Source organism: Solanum verrucosum, unplaced genomic scaffold (assembly GCF_900185275.1).
Source record: "Solanum verrucosum unplaced genomic scaffold, falcon-dt-bn FXZP01000275.1, whole genome shotgun sequence".
NCBI classification, from domain to species: domain Eukaryota; kingdom Viridiplantae; phylum Streptophyta; class Magnoliopsida; order Solanales; family Solanaceae; genus Solanum; species Solanum verrucosum.
Window position 1 is genome coordinate 732,960 of NW_026020738.1, and position 15,583 is coordinate 748,542.

The 15,583-nt window shown below is 27.1% G+C and overlaps 1 protein-coding gene across 1 annotated transcript; it reads left to right on the plus strand.

The window, feature by feature from the left end:
- The first annotated feature begins 8,162 nt into the window (after positions 1–8,162).
- LOC125812655 (probable WRKY transcription factor 13) lies at positions 8,163–12,828 on the plus strand. Its single transcript, XM_049492146.1, has 3 exons — positions 8,163–8,499; positions 8,954–9,190; positions 12,386–12,828. Exons 1-3 carry the CDS (start codon positions 8,195–8,197, stop codon positions 12,555–12,557), a joined length of 714 nt encoding a protein of 237 aa, XP_049348103.1. The 5' UTR covers positions 8,163–8,194; the 3' UTR covers positions 12,558–12,828.
- Positions 12,829–15,583: the final 2,755 nt, after the last annotated feature.

A 15,583-nucleotide genomic window follows, 5' to 3' on the forward strand; every position in this document is an offset into this window, starting at 1 on the left:
AAATGAAATTGTACTGACTTTTCGACTCAGAATTTGGAAAGGATCGTTTGCTCACGGTGAAACTTTCACGTGGCAATCGATATGCACAGGGGCGGCTGATAAGGGTTAAAAAAAAGTCATTGGCCTTAGGCCCCCAATTTTAGGGGGGCCCATTTTTTAGTTAATTAGGTAGGATTAAACTAAAAAAAATAAAATTAGAACTAAGACAATAAATGCAAACGACATTAATAAAGTGATAGATATGACAATTACTTTTTACCTTTTCAATAAAAAGTTGTGTATTTTTTTTTTTTTAATGTACAAGTTATCTCTTTTTTTTTTTTTTTACCTTATTTATTTTTTAATTTTATTTTTATATATTCTATCCTCCTCTCTTCCTATCTTCTATTTTTTCTATCTCTCTTATTCAAAGTTTAAGAATTTACTTGTTCTATTGATAGTTTATATTTTAAATTTATAATTTTTTAATTTTTTTTTTAAGGCCTCCAATTTGATTTTAGCCTTAGGCCACCAACGGGTTTGAGCCGCCCCTGGTCATATGCACATTTAGATATTGAAAACAAACAATCTTAATTATTTGGTATTCAGATTCATAAACCACATCTTAATATTCAGATGTGTATCCAGATCAAAATACCTAAATCTTAATGCACATCTTAATATTCAGATACTTATTCAGAATCAGACGTCTGAATCTTAATGAAAACAAATGAGGCCTAAGTTAATAGGAACAAATATTTACCGACATTTTCTTCTTTTACAAAATGACTACATTTTTATATTCCACAATGTAATATTTTGACCCACATATGATCGATCATCCAAGTAAGTCAATTAGATGGCTAAAAACAAGCACTTCTCGAAGCAAAAAATTGTCTACCACTTCCTACAGTGACACCCACTAATAAATAGTCACTTGAAATAAAGGTTCTAGTTTTCATATACTCCCAAATATCATGAACAAGTTTAACAAGTTTTCATATATTTTTTAAAAAAATAAAAAATTGAAGCGATGAAACGATAAGATTGGTGTAGCATAACTATAACTATTGATGCTTCAAAAGGATTAGATTCTAAGAATGTTACTGAATAATAGTTAGTAGTTTATTTTTATTTGTCCCAATTTATGAAGGGCTATTTTGAAGTATGTGGGCAAAATATTTGATATTCACATATAAAATAAAATAAATTAATTTACATATTTGAAAATTATTTTTAAAAAAATCAAATCAACATAGATAACAATTCAAAATATTTCTTAAAAATTAAGAATATTATAATTAAAAAAATTGTTTGACTTCTCATACAATAAAACCTTTACATAAAATAAGATAAAAGGAGCAGTAATTAATACTCTTTTTCTAAGTTGTAATGACTAATTTATTCATGCCAAAAAATTTTGCTATGGTGATTAAGAAATTGGCCCTTAAGAATTAAACGTTAGTGGCTAATTTAGGACATATGGAATTATTTTGTCATTAATTATTGAACATTTTATACTTAATTATCTTTTAACTTAGCTATATTAAACTATTTAATCATTATAATAAGCTCATTATGTATTGGAAAAATTGTATGAAATAACAAACTATTAATTCAAATTACATGCTATAGTCATAGTTTATTTTATTTGTAATTCGCAGCAAACATTCCATGTTTTTCGTCATTTCATTTATATACCGAAATATACAAATAGACCCATTCGATATACATATGTGTTGTATAAAAATTAATTGCAGGACCCATTTTTATACCGAAATATATAAATAGACTCATTCAGGATACATATGTGTTGTATATATGTAGTAATTTTGTTTATATACAATTACTATGTTTTAGTTTGTATACCGAAATATACAAATACATATTTTTATGTATATGTATATCAAAATATACAGATTAATAGTCATAGGAAACATAAAATTTGCTATGGAGCGCAATTATACAAACTATAACTATAGCATACAAATATGATTTTTATGTATGCTAAACCTAAAATTTCCTCTTATGTATTTCATATCCCCTATCTATAATTGTCATGGTTCACCCATCACATTTATGGGTTTTTCATAATTGGTGATTTAACTAAATCAATTTTTTTACTTCATTTGGGTGTGTGATTAACCTTTTTTAAAATGTGAAGCCAATTAAGAAACATAAATATTTGAACTAATACTATACCAAAATGTGGGGAGTTTTTTAATTATTTTTAATATATTTTTTTTGATAAGGGGGTAGGGTAGGGAGGTGGGGGCATGAAAATGATAGCCCCTCTAATTTTTGGAGAGAGACAAAAAAAGAAATGATGACTTGTCCACTATCCCTTCTAATTTCTCAATTTTATATTATATATATACTTTCTCTTTTTCAAAATTAATTTTAAAAAAATGTAATAAAGTACATATTTAATTATATGGAATTTCTTCTATACGTCCAAAATGCTAAGCATTCCATCATGCTTAAGCTAGCGCTACGTCACTATCCAAAACATTAGTTTATTTTATTGTCTTATAAAATTTCACAAATATTATCATTTTTCAATAAATATTTATCATATATATCAATGAATTTCATCAATGATATACTCCCCTTTTAAATGTTGTATAATTAATTAATATAAAGGATACTAGTGAAATATTGCTTAATTTTAATTTTGTTTTTTTTAAATGATAAATATTTTTGAATGAATAATTTTGATAAGGATGATAAGTATTTAGTGTGACGAGGGAACACTTTGTAAACGTTTCTTTAATTTACTTTTTTTACAGACTTTTTATATATTCCGAAATTGAATTGACTTAAAAGTCATAAGAGATTTCCAAATAGAAAAAGAATTGTCAATTTGTCATAATATTGACGTGGTCTTACTTAGATATAAAAAAAAGCAACTGAGCTAATAAGATTATCTTATCTAAATTATATACAAATATTTTTAAAATAATAATTTTTACTTAATTATCTCAAAAAATCTATTTATTTGAACACACCCCTAATATTATAAGATAATTTTCCACTCCCTCTGACAATTTACCACATGGTCATTATAGATTCATATTTTCTAGAATAATTATACTTTTTTGCCACTACAATAATGCTACATTGTCTTATTATCTCATCAAATCCCATATATCGCTAGTTATTATTTTCCCTACGAGAGAGCCAGGACCCAGAGACGTTAAAGTGTTGCAGGTTTCAAATTCGAAAATAAAAAAAGTTTACATTATAAAAATATCAATATATTGCATACCATATTGCTGTCTGAACTATTCTTAAAAACATGTTAAAATTAGTATTTATGAGTAATAAAGGTTCACGCCTCAATTTGAGGAGCGTGATCCGCCATCTGATGCCTTACTTAATCGAGCGAACCAATTATATATATATCACCAGACATAATTGTTATTTTTTTTTAATGTTGTGGCAAACATATTGTGAAGTTATAACTTGTCTAAAAAAGACAAGAGTTTGGTGAACATTCACATATATGCACAAGAAAGCAAGAGGCAATATTTTCAACAACTTAGAATTGTAATAATTTTATGTAAGACGTATTCCAAGGGCAAATAATGATTATGGATTGTGTAAAATTTGGTCGATATAGGGAATTGTCATTTCACAAATCTTGTCAACATAACTTTATCCTTATAATAATTTATGACATTTTAGAATCCGTTTAAATATGTAATATAAAATTATGATATGAAATTCGATTAATATAAAGTTTAAAGTTTTTTTATTTAAATCTACAGTTTAAATTTAGCAAGTTATGTTTTTTTAGACTATAATATAGAAGTGAATAGATGAGCTTAGGATCAGTCGGTCAATTGACTGATTTGCCCTTCTCATCTATTTATATTTAATAACAATAATTTCTCCGTTTTAATTTAGTTATCTTATTTTTCTTTTTAATATGTTATGTATTTATAAATTACTAAAAAATAATACTATAAATTACAATAATTAATAAAATAAAATATTTTAAAAATATATTAAAAGAGTGATCAACTCTCAAAAAAAAGAAGGAATAACATATATTATTTAAAAATTACGTAAATATTAATATAAATCACAATAATTAACAACTTAAAAATATTTAAGAAACATATTAAAATTTGGCTAACTTTTAAAATTTCACATGTGCCACATTGCGGCAGAAAGAGTAATATATATTATTTAAAAATTAAATTAATTAAGAACCTTATAAATACAATAATTAGCAACTTAAAATATTTTTAAAAAACATATTTAAAAAAAAATTGACTCTCAAAGTTTCCCACATAAATTGATACTCTTGAAAATTACGTTAAAAATACTGTAAATCACAATAATTAACAACTTAAAATATCTAAAAATCATATAAAAATGTGATTAACTCTTTTAATTCTATCTGTGTCAGAAAACGTTAAATAGTATAATATATATTGGTCGGTGCTTGCACCAGCTCTTGTATCTACTGTTTTTATAAACATGAAAATTATATAAATTGGAAAAACTATCGAAATTTTATAAAATTTTAACAAATGAGCAAATCATTATTTGTATACAAGATATCAAAATATATTAAAATGTGACACTGATAAATCGTATATCTCTATATTTCTTTTTAATTAAATATTGCAATTTCAAACCTTTAAAATTGTAAAGAATAATAATCTTTACTATAATCTTTGTGACATGATAAAATCAATCTTTTCATGCTGAACATGAAACTTTATTATACATATTTATCTATCATATAATTATTTATATCGATCAAAAAAATAAATACGTAATAAATTTGTTTTGAATTTTGTATCAATCAACTTATTTTAATGAGATGAGAAAATATATATGACATCTTTTATGGGGGAAATACAGATACCACCGCCAAAACCAAAAAGAAAAAGAAAAAGAATATTTCAAGTCCCAAGGAATATTCCAGTTCTTCTTAATTTTTCCAAGGTTCTTTTTCATCTGAAATATTCTGCTAAGACAATATATTTAAAATAAAAATATTATTAAAATTAATTATTAAGTGAGAATAAATTACTTCTATCAGAAGATAGAGTAATAATATCTAGATAAATTATTTGAATAGTAATTAATTAAAATAACAAAAATATTCCCAAAGTTCTCAAACTCTTTTCTATTAAATAAAAAAATATAAAAAATAAAAAGTGGAGAATATATACATATAAAACTTTTACAAGTAAATAACTTCTTCTTAAAAAGTATATAATATTCTATCAAATAAAGTGGAGAATATATATGATTTTACAAGCAAATGACTTCTTTTTAGGAATTATATAATGTATGTTATCTTTAATTAGTATTTATTTTGATGAAATTCAAAAGCGGGACATACCAAAAAGCATTTCAGGTACAAAATAAAAGGCGTAGATTTATAAGTATATGTCCTAAAGTTTGAGACGTAAATTTGAGCATAAAAGCGTAAGGCCCGAACGTAAAAGCGTATTTTCAGGCATTAAATTTGATTTTGATTTTTAAAATATTTTAAACTACGTTATATTTTTATTATTAAAAGTTGATAAGCAAATGAAGTTTTAATTAATTTGTATAAAGCAGAATACTTTTAATAGTGAAAATCAATATTGATATTGAACACAATATAAGTTGAAATTACGTGAACAAGGTCTTGATATTTGATAATATCGAAATTTTACATACTTATAAATTAAAATATAATACTATACTCTTTAATGTGAAAAAAAATATTTTCTTCTATCACATCGTCATAATAAAGTATATTTAGTGCTGGTTTAATAACTCAACACAAACCCCATTAAATTTATTTCGAAATTCTTTAATCTAGAACAATATAGAATATAAAAACTTATTTATTTATTTATCTTACATTATTTAATTTAATTTAATGATTACTTTTTTCTAGTACAAAAATCATAAACACAAGAGGTGCAATGATAACAATTGTAGATATATATATAAAAGTATAATAGTGAATTACTAGCCAATCAAATGAAGTTGATATTGACCCAATGTTAAAACTAATTAATGAGACAAGAAATTAAACCAAGTATCAAAAAGCATTATTGTTCAATGAAAGTTAAATTAATTGTGTTTCATCAATGAATATGATGACATTTTTGCAAACCAAAGTTAACATAGATTAATGTGTGCAATTGAAGAGAGATCATAACAATATTATAGGGTTGTTTGGAACTTGAGGAGAATTAACTAATCTTGTGTGGTGTTTGTTGGAATAATAATAATAATTAGATTAGAAAAAGTAACATTAATTTATCAAAAAGTATAGAGGAAAAAAGGCAAGAAGCTTTTATATAGCTGCCAAAAAGTCAAATAGGCCCCTAATCTTTCATCTCATCATCATCATGATATCTTCAGAGGTATAGATTTGCAACCAAGATTCATTATCATTGCTCTTGATTTTTTGTGCTTTTTTTGATGCCATAATAAACAAACATATCATACTCATACTCTAGGTTTATGTACTACTTACATACTAATAATAATATATATGTATTCATTCAATTTTGAGGTCGGTAAGCTAACCAGCTTGAGCGCCCCTTAATTATTATACAACAAAGAGAATCAAGTAATGTTACTCAATACCGCTTGATCAAAGTTGTTTTGAAAGCCTATTAGTTTATATTAATAAACAATCTAGCTAAGAGATCAGTAGTGATTGGAATCGCTTATCAATCTTAATTTTAGACGCTTTTTTTAATGAGTATATCAGTCAGTTTAAAGTTACATTGTGCTAAATTTATGCAAAAATAAAGTATAAATGTAGAGATGTATAATTTGCCTCTAATATACACTACACAATTTCTAGTTCAATTGGTAAATATATTATTTATTTATTTTTATTAAGATTAAATCGTCTTAATTGAATTATTAAAAGTGCATTATGGTTTAAATGTTTGAATCAAAATACATATCACACTATTGAATGTTTTGAAAATACACTATAATTAGTACATAGTGTTTGAACTTGTCCCTTTTGAGACCATAGGCCTATCATGAATTAACTCCTTTTTCACTCCACTTTGTATCAAGTTTCTGTTTCATTATTTTGTACTCATCTCCTTGCCCTTTTATCATTGGATCCATTGCTAAAGATTTCATTGTTGTAATAATATATAAAGAAAAAATATTTGAAAAATTTATGAAATGATGCATGATACTTGAATGCAACAAATTTAAAAAGTCATTCAACTTTTTGGACAAAAAAGGCAAAGAAAGTAACAAATAGAGAGCATTAAGACATGTAAAAGTTCCCATGTTCTCACCCCCGGCCACCTCTCCTTACTGTTCTGATTTGGTTGACATTTGGGCACATGGATTTACCTTTGCTTTTTTGGTTAAAGTTGCAACATGCAGTACAACTTAAAGCTAATTGACTTTGTTTTTTGTTTAGAAATGCAAATCTTTAGTTTAAGTTGTAGTAACTAGTACTACTAACACATTGTACAACACTTAGCATATCTTTAGACATAAAGAAATGTGATATATATCGACACGGGTTTATGGTGGAGTAGTAAGTATTTCTATATTCTTAGTCACAAGGTCTCGAGTTTGAGTCCCTTGGGTACGAAATCACCTTTGTTAGGGAGTGCAGACTTTTCAACGCAAATTTAAATTTAATCGAGCTCCAATATAAATATCGAGTAAAAATCCAAAAAGTAAAAGAAATGTGATATATATTTGACTAGAAAGTATTTAAAGTTTGAATTATATGTTTGAACATGTATTGTTACTTCTCATGAACTAACCTTTGTATTGTTACTTCTCATGAACTAACTTTTCGATTGGCTCTGGATCACTTTCTACTCTCAAGCTAATAATATACGCGCATGGACTAAGCTACGGTATCACAAAGGGTTTATTTAAACTCCAATCCCTTCATCAAAAAATCAAATTAGAAATAGAAGTTGTTGAATCCCCCGACTTCTTTCTACATTAACTTCCATAATATTTTTTCTTTTCGTGAAAATTCTGACTCTGTCATTGTCCAAGACATTTGGTTCTTTTAACCTAAACTATCCCTATAAAGATCACCTTTTTTATTTCATTTGGTGTAGTGTCACCAAATATTAGTCCTATTCCTCTTATAAGAAATCAAACTGCCTGGTTTTCTATATTACACCTTCTTCTTCATCCTTTACACACACTGGGAGAGAGATCTAGAGAGAGAAAGAAAAAAAAAGAAGCAATGTTTAGCCAAAGCTTGTTTGAGGATCATCAAGATATGTCAACACAACTAGGATTTTTCTCTTTTCCTCCAAATTGCAACAATATGGGCATAAGTAGTAGTACTACTACTTCAAGTACTACTCTACCATTTATTGGATACAACCAAAATACTCTAAAAACCCTCACTATGATCCCTCCCTCTTTTGATCATAATTCCTTAAATATTGAATCTACACATGATCCAAGGCACAAAGAGGACCTTACTACTTCTATTTTTGGAGGACCCCATCTTCTTTCCTTGCAAAAATCCAATCCAAATACATGGTAATCATTAATATTTCTTCTCTCTGTATTGTTCAAACTCTCCAAAAATATTGTCTAATTCTCCAAAAGTCGTCTATTTTGAAGGATCCAACACATGTGTCTGAATAAAATAGCTTAACCTTTCATGTTGTTCAGACTCTTCAAAAATATCGACAGATGCATATAGGATCTTTCAAAATAGTTCATTAGATTCTCCAAAAGTCTTCTATTTTCAAGGATCCAATACGGGTGTCTGAACAACATAGCTTTAGCCTCTATGTTGTTCACACTCTTCAAAAATATCGAGGATCCTCCCAAATATGGAGGATCTAAATCCGATTCGGGTGCGACATCATTTTTAAGAGTCTAAGTTAAATAACATAGCTTAACCTTGATTATTTACAAACTTTTAATTATTATTTTTTTGCATGTATAGCTAGTTGTTATGACTAAATATGTGTATGATGGATTTTAGGGCATGGGGAGAAGTGCATGAGAGGAGCAATATTATTAAGAGATCAAGGGAATTTGATCTTGATCATCATAATTTAGGGGTTTCATCAATTAAGATGAAGAAGTTCAAATCATCAAGAAGAAAAGTAAGAGAACCAAGATTTTGTTTCAAGACTATGAGTGATGTGGATGTGTTGGATGATGGTTATAAATGGAGAAAATATGGACAGAAAGTTGTCAAAAATACTCAACATCCCAGGTACTTAATTAATACTTAATTTACTTTTTGTGTTTTCCATTATAATTATACATTTAATTTACTTTTTGTTTTCCATTCTAATTATATTTCTTCTTTATTTGTTAACCTTCAACACTCTTCCTTCATTTTCATTGATAAAATGTTTTGCCTCTCATTTTTGTATTTCAAATAAAAAAACTTACAAATTGTTTAGCCACTCTCTTCACTTGCTAGTCATTAGATTGACTTTAGTAGTGGTTTTGATATTTGGGGGATTTTTTTATCGAACGTTCGATAATCGTGATTTTGACTAAATTGAATTCACATTATAAAATCCGTTAGCATTTATAAATAATTTTAAAAAATTTAATTGCTTATAGTGCCTATTAAAGGGGAAAGTTCCCCAATCCTAATCCTCACATTATTATTATTATTTTTAAAGCTCGAACTTCAGACTTTTGATTTAGAGTAGAATGATCAAATTGGTTTGATACTAACATAAGGTGTTTCATACTATATATTATTGTTTATATTATGTATGTATGTATGTAAGGTAATTTCTAGGGAGAGGGTTACAGTAAATGTTATTATTAACCTCAAAAGAAAAAAAAAATGATTGAATAATATTTGTAACTATTGGTACTCATGAAATGATAGCCTTTTTGGGCGTGTTACAGAATTTAAATCAGATCATCTTTTAATTAGGAAATATTATTTGAAAAATGATTGCAAAATTACTTGTTACAAGTAAAAAGAGATTGATGAATCACATCATGATTAAGTGGTTAATAAATAAATACTTGGAACAACTTATTATCAAGATTTGGTAGTGTTAATACTTGAAAGAACCATGCATTATATATGTTATACTATATGAAAACCCTAATTAAGTCCAATAAGTTAATAAAGAAAAAATAAAATAATGATAACTTTTACATCTTTAATTATGTTTGACATGGGGAGGATCCCATGGAGGATCCCCTCTTTAGGTTAATAGTAAATTGAAACTTTTATTGTTGAATGATTACTACTATTGAGCTTTAATTTCTTTAGGAGTTTACTTTGTTATATTGTTGTTCAGATTTTGTCTGAGACTGATCTAGCCTAAAAAAAATTAAGTTACTCTCCTTAAAAAAGAAACAAATAGAATATCGTAGTGAAATAATTAAGTTACTCTCCTTAAAAAAGAAACAAATAGAATATCGTAGTAAAGTTAAAAATTTTGTTGAGAATGTTCAAAATTTAATTTATATTTATGAGAAGTAATTTTTTATATAATTCTTATGAAGGGTATTTAATTAATGATCATCCCTTATCAATGTAGTTTAATCCTTTGTAGTGGGGTTTTTTTAATCTCATAGATATGAAATTTTCTAAATCAATTACAAGTCATCTCCTTGACTCGATAGTGTAAAAATAGGATATGAAAATTAAACTCATTTTAATTTTAAAAAAGAGTGTAAAAACTTTTGATCACAAGGGAGCCCACTGTTGTTAAAGGCACTGGCACTAGTGATAATGAATCCAGCAATTGCCAGTTTGCAATTTGCTACTACTATATGTAACACTATTTCATTTCCATTTCCTCAAAAAAAATTATTTTTTTTAAACCTTTTTGTTGTACTAGGTAAAGTACCCCACATTGTCCTACAAACAGCTATATATTGCATTACATATATCAAAATGTTTTAAAATTAGGGGACTACCTTGCTTTATTTGTTTTAAATGCTAGGGTTAATATTATCCAGTACATTGGTAAAGGACTAAAGGTTCTTTTACCCTTAAAGTAGCTAGATGTATCATATTTGAGCCGTGAAAATTGTCTCTTTTGTATAAGCGTTGTTGAAAGTTTTTATAAGTTACATTCCATATATGGAGTCAAAATTATTATTTTTACATATATATAGTAAAAAATGTGATTAACTCCTTTATTTGTTGAATTTTCTTGATGAAAATTCTAGTTTCGCTACTGGTTAAAATCTAGTAATCCTAATTAGTCAAATCATTAGGTTTTGGATACAATTTTTTTGAATCCTCTCCGAGAGTTCCTATCTTTTAACTTTCTTGGTCTGTGAAACTCACAATTTTGGAGTAGGAGGTGAAGAGTGCTTAACCAGATGTTTAGGAGTGGTAAGTACTCCTTTATCTTTAACTAGAGGTTTCGGTTCGAGTCCCCTTTCCTTTATTAAGGAGCGTTTTAAGCCCAATGAATGTAAGATTTTCCGGTGCAAATTTTGATTTAATCGGACTCTAATGTGGATATCAAACAACAAATGAAGAAAAAAAAAGAGTACATTATTTATAACACTTTTTAGAATTTCTAGTGTTTGTTTTGTTCTTCATTTTTAGTATTTTTATGTTATTGTAAATAAATTGTAGATAAATTTGATGCAGATACGCGTGTTGTCCTATACTGAACAAGTGAAATAATTATAGTCACTGTCCCAAAATCTAATTAGAATATACTACATATACTTATATATATGCATATATAGTATAGACTAGGGACTCTTTGCAGGTTTTGGCAGTTGTCACAACAAAGGCTAAATTTAAAGAAAATACTGTTCAAAGATAAGAAAATAGACATGAAAGAACATAAAAAAAAACACTAATGATATTTCCTGTCTATGCCTGCCTATTCATTATTTCCAATAAGTTTGTGTTGCAACATTTTCAGTCAAATCTGACAATATTTGAACCATCTAGGTCTTGGTCTTCGATCAGTTTTTGCGTACCTCATCTGTTTCGTATAGAGTATCTGTTATTTGTCATCAACACATATATAGACTAACAACTTATTTATATGGGGAAAAAGTCATTAAGTATCTCTTTTTGGCAATTTTATGTTTGTTAAGGTTATTTGTTTACGGTGCAATAGACAAAGCCACAATCGAGAATGACAAAGATAGAATTAAGATTTGAAGTTTATGATTTTTGAACTAGGATCAATCTCATTGCTCGTTTACATATTTTTACATGTTTGATATGTTTTTAAATATAAATATTTAATCTACGTAAAAGCTACTGAATCCATCTGAACCCCTTTTGCAGTACTCTACCTCCGCCCTTAAATTGTAGTGTGCTAATTGCAAATGATGTACAACTAAATTTCTTTTGTTTATGTATGAACTTTTGAATTTCCTTATAGTAGTAAAGGTATATAGTTTGAAAATTTCCGACTCTGCCACCACTGACAAGAAATATTTTGTTGTGTAGGAGTTATTATCGATGTACACAAGATAATTGTAGAGTTAAGAAACGAGTGGAAAGATTAGCAGAAGATCCAAGAATGGTGATTACAACATATGAAGGGAGACATGTTCATTCTCCATCACAAGATGAAGAGGATTCACAAGCTTCATCACAACTTAATAATCTCTTATGGTAGTTTAAAAAAAAATATATGGCCAAGTCTTTTTATATAATATACTCAATTTTAATATTAACCCTCTTTGGTTTTTTCATGTAATGGAAATTAGGTTTCATTAATTTCCTAGTTTACTAATGATGGATGCTTAACTATAAAATCCAATGTGTAATTTGTTATGTGGACCACTACTAGACTTTGCTCTTTAGTTTGTTGGGCCTCATGCCTCTTACTATATTGTAATTTGAAGGCAAAAAAATGAGAACTAAATTTGTGGTCTTATATTTCATATGCTAGCTTGTTTTATTTAAGAAATTATATGATGATATCATCCTTTTTTATTTTGGATTCTATAGCAAATAATTCAAATATGCTTGTTTATTGTAGACCAAATAATTATTGTTGTTATTTTAGCACACCTATTGAACACTAAAGAGGAGGGGGGGGGGGGTAGGGGGGTACACAAATTTTTACGAAGAGTTGATTGGTAATTTTATTCAAAAAATTAATAAATAAGTGAAAATTAGGTAAAGTTCGGACATTTACTTTACGAGAAAATTGGCTTAGTTTTTAAAAATTATCGGAATTGACCTAATTCGATTCTTGTTCCTCCTTTTCTCTTTGATGTTTTTAGAGTCTGTTTGGATTGACTTTAAAATGTAGTTTTTAAGTCAAAAATAAAAAGTTGAATTGAAATGATTTTAAGTTAAAAAATAAAAAGTAAGAGGAGTTCTACTTTTAGTTTTTGACTTATTTTAAGTTATTTTTAACCTTGTCAAACACTTGTTAACTTAGTTTAAGCTTTTTTGTTATATTTGCAAAACACTTCGAGAAGTTGAAAACTAATTTAAAAGTAAGTTTGACCAACTTTTAAGTGAATCCAAATACCCTCTTAGCCTTTCTTCCTTCCTTCCTTCAATTGTGTTTGCATATCTGACAAGCTAAGCTCAAGTAACTCAATTATATATTTCATGGTTCTATTGTGGGATTTTGGCTGAATAACTAATATACATATTTAACACCATCTCACTATCATAACCATACAATTTTCAAATAAGTATTATTATTATTATTATTATTATTATAATGATATTTAACTATAGTAACCATCAGGGTCGTCTCAACAAGTTTGGGGGCCTAAAGTCAAACTTCATAAAGAGGCCCTATTTTTTTTAGTTGACAAATATAAATTGAATAATTATACCATAAACAGTGTAATCCTACAAATGAGGTCTAGAGAGGCGAGATATATGCAGACATTATGAAGCAAGAATGCAAATAATGTAAATTTTCAATGATAATTTTATAATATAAAGTTAGAATAATAAAACATGACTCATTTTTTTTTAAAATATGATGATATTAAAATAGTGTTTTAATGAATTTGATAAGTAGATATAATAATATTAAAATATTGTTGATTAGTTTTGGTACTTGAAATTTGAATTAGACACCAAAAACAAATTTGATCTTTTTATAAACACACAACAAATTCAGAGGTGGAGCTAATGTTAAGAGTTTGGGGTTCTAAATCAATTTTGTTTGTGGGTTCACATGTTAATATACATATATTTATTTAATTTTTTAATACAAATACAGGGTCTACGAAAAAACTAGTGAGTTCGTCCGAACTCATGAACCCCACCTAGCTCCGCCTCTAACAACAATAGATTTTACAGAAGGTTTGAACGTTTGAGAGACTTTAGAATATTCAATAATTATCAAAGAATAAAAATAGTGAAAGGAGAATAAAGAAAAGTAAGTATAAGAACACAATACGGTTGGTTATAAATGAGCTAGTCAACAAAATAAATAGCCACATGCAAAACTAGAAAGAATACTATAATTGACTAGCCACATAAGAATCTAGAAAAGATACTACAATCAACTAAACAATATTCCATTTCTCAATTATATTTTCTATACAAAAAATTCTTGGTAACCATGCAATAAACCATAATTTGAGGAATGGTGAAAGTAATTTTTGAATCACTTTAGAGTTGAAATCGACAATGAAATTATGTCATTGCAAAAATGTATATTTCAAAAAGATTTTTAAGGATATATACTGTTATACACAATATACATGTGGTATACGAAGATATATCAAAGATTTACATAAATATACAAGAAAATGTATACGGTTTCTTTTGGGCCTCAAAACCTCATTTTTGAACATCCTCTGAAAATCAGTCCAACACAAATAGTACTTTAGTGATGATTTTAATTAACAAATAAGCTTCAATTTAAGTTTCTTAAACCGCCTAAATATTGCTAAATACAATAATTAGTGAACTTAAGTCATTATATCATGCAATTTTCCTTTATTTGATATCAGTTAGTAAGTCCACTTGACATAGGGTGCCAATTTACCCTTAATATATCAATTGAAGATATCAATTTCAATTTTAAGGCCCAAAAGAAACCCAATACTTTGACTGAGCATAAGAAGAAAAATAAGCCCTTACCATACCCAAAGGTTTAATTAAGGGAAAATTGTATGAAATAACAAACTATTAATTCAAATTAAATGCTATAGCCATATTTTCTTTTATTTGTAATTCGCAGCAAACATTCCATGTTTTTTTGTCATCCCATTTGTATACCGAAATATACAAATAGACCCATTCAGTATACATATGTGTTGTATAAAAATTAATCGCAGGACCCATTTGTGTACCAAAATATACAAATAGACCCATTCAGTATACATATGTGTTGTACAAAAATTAATTGCAAGACTCATTTGTATACCGAAATATACAAATAGATCCATTCGGTATCCATATGTGTTGTATATATGTAGTAATTTTGTGTATATACAATTACTATGTTTTAGTTTGTATACCAAAATATACAAATACAGATTTTTATGTATATGTATATCGAAATATACAGATTAATAGCCATAGCAAACATAAAGTTTGCTATGGAGCGCAGTTATACAAACTATAGTTATAGCATACATATGATTTTAATGTTTGCTAAACCTAAAATTTACTCTTTAATTAATAATGGGGAATTTTCGCAAATACCTACTATAATAA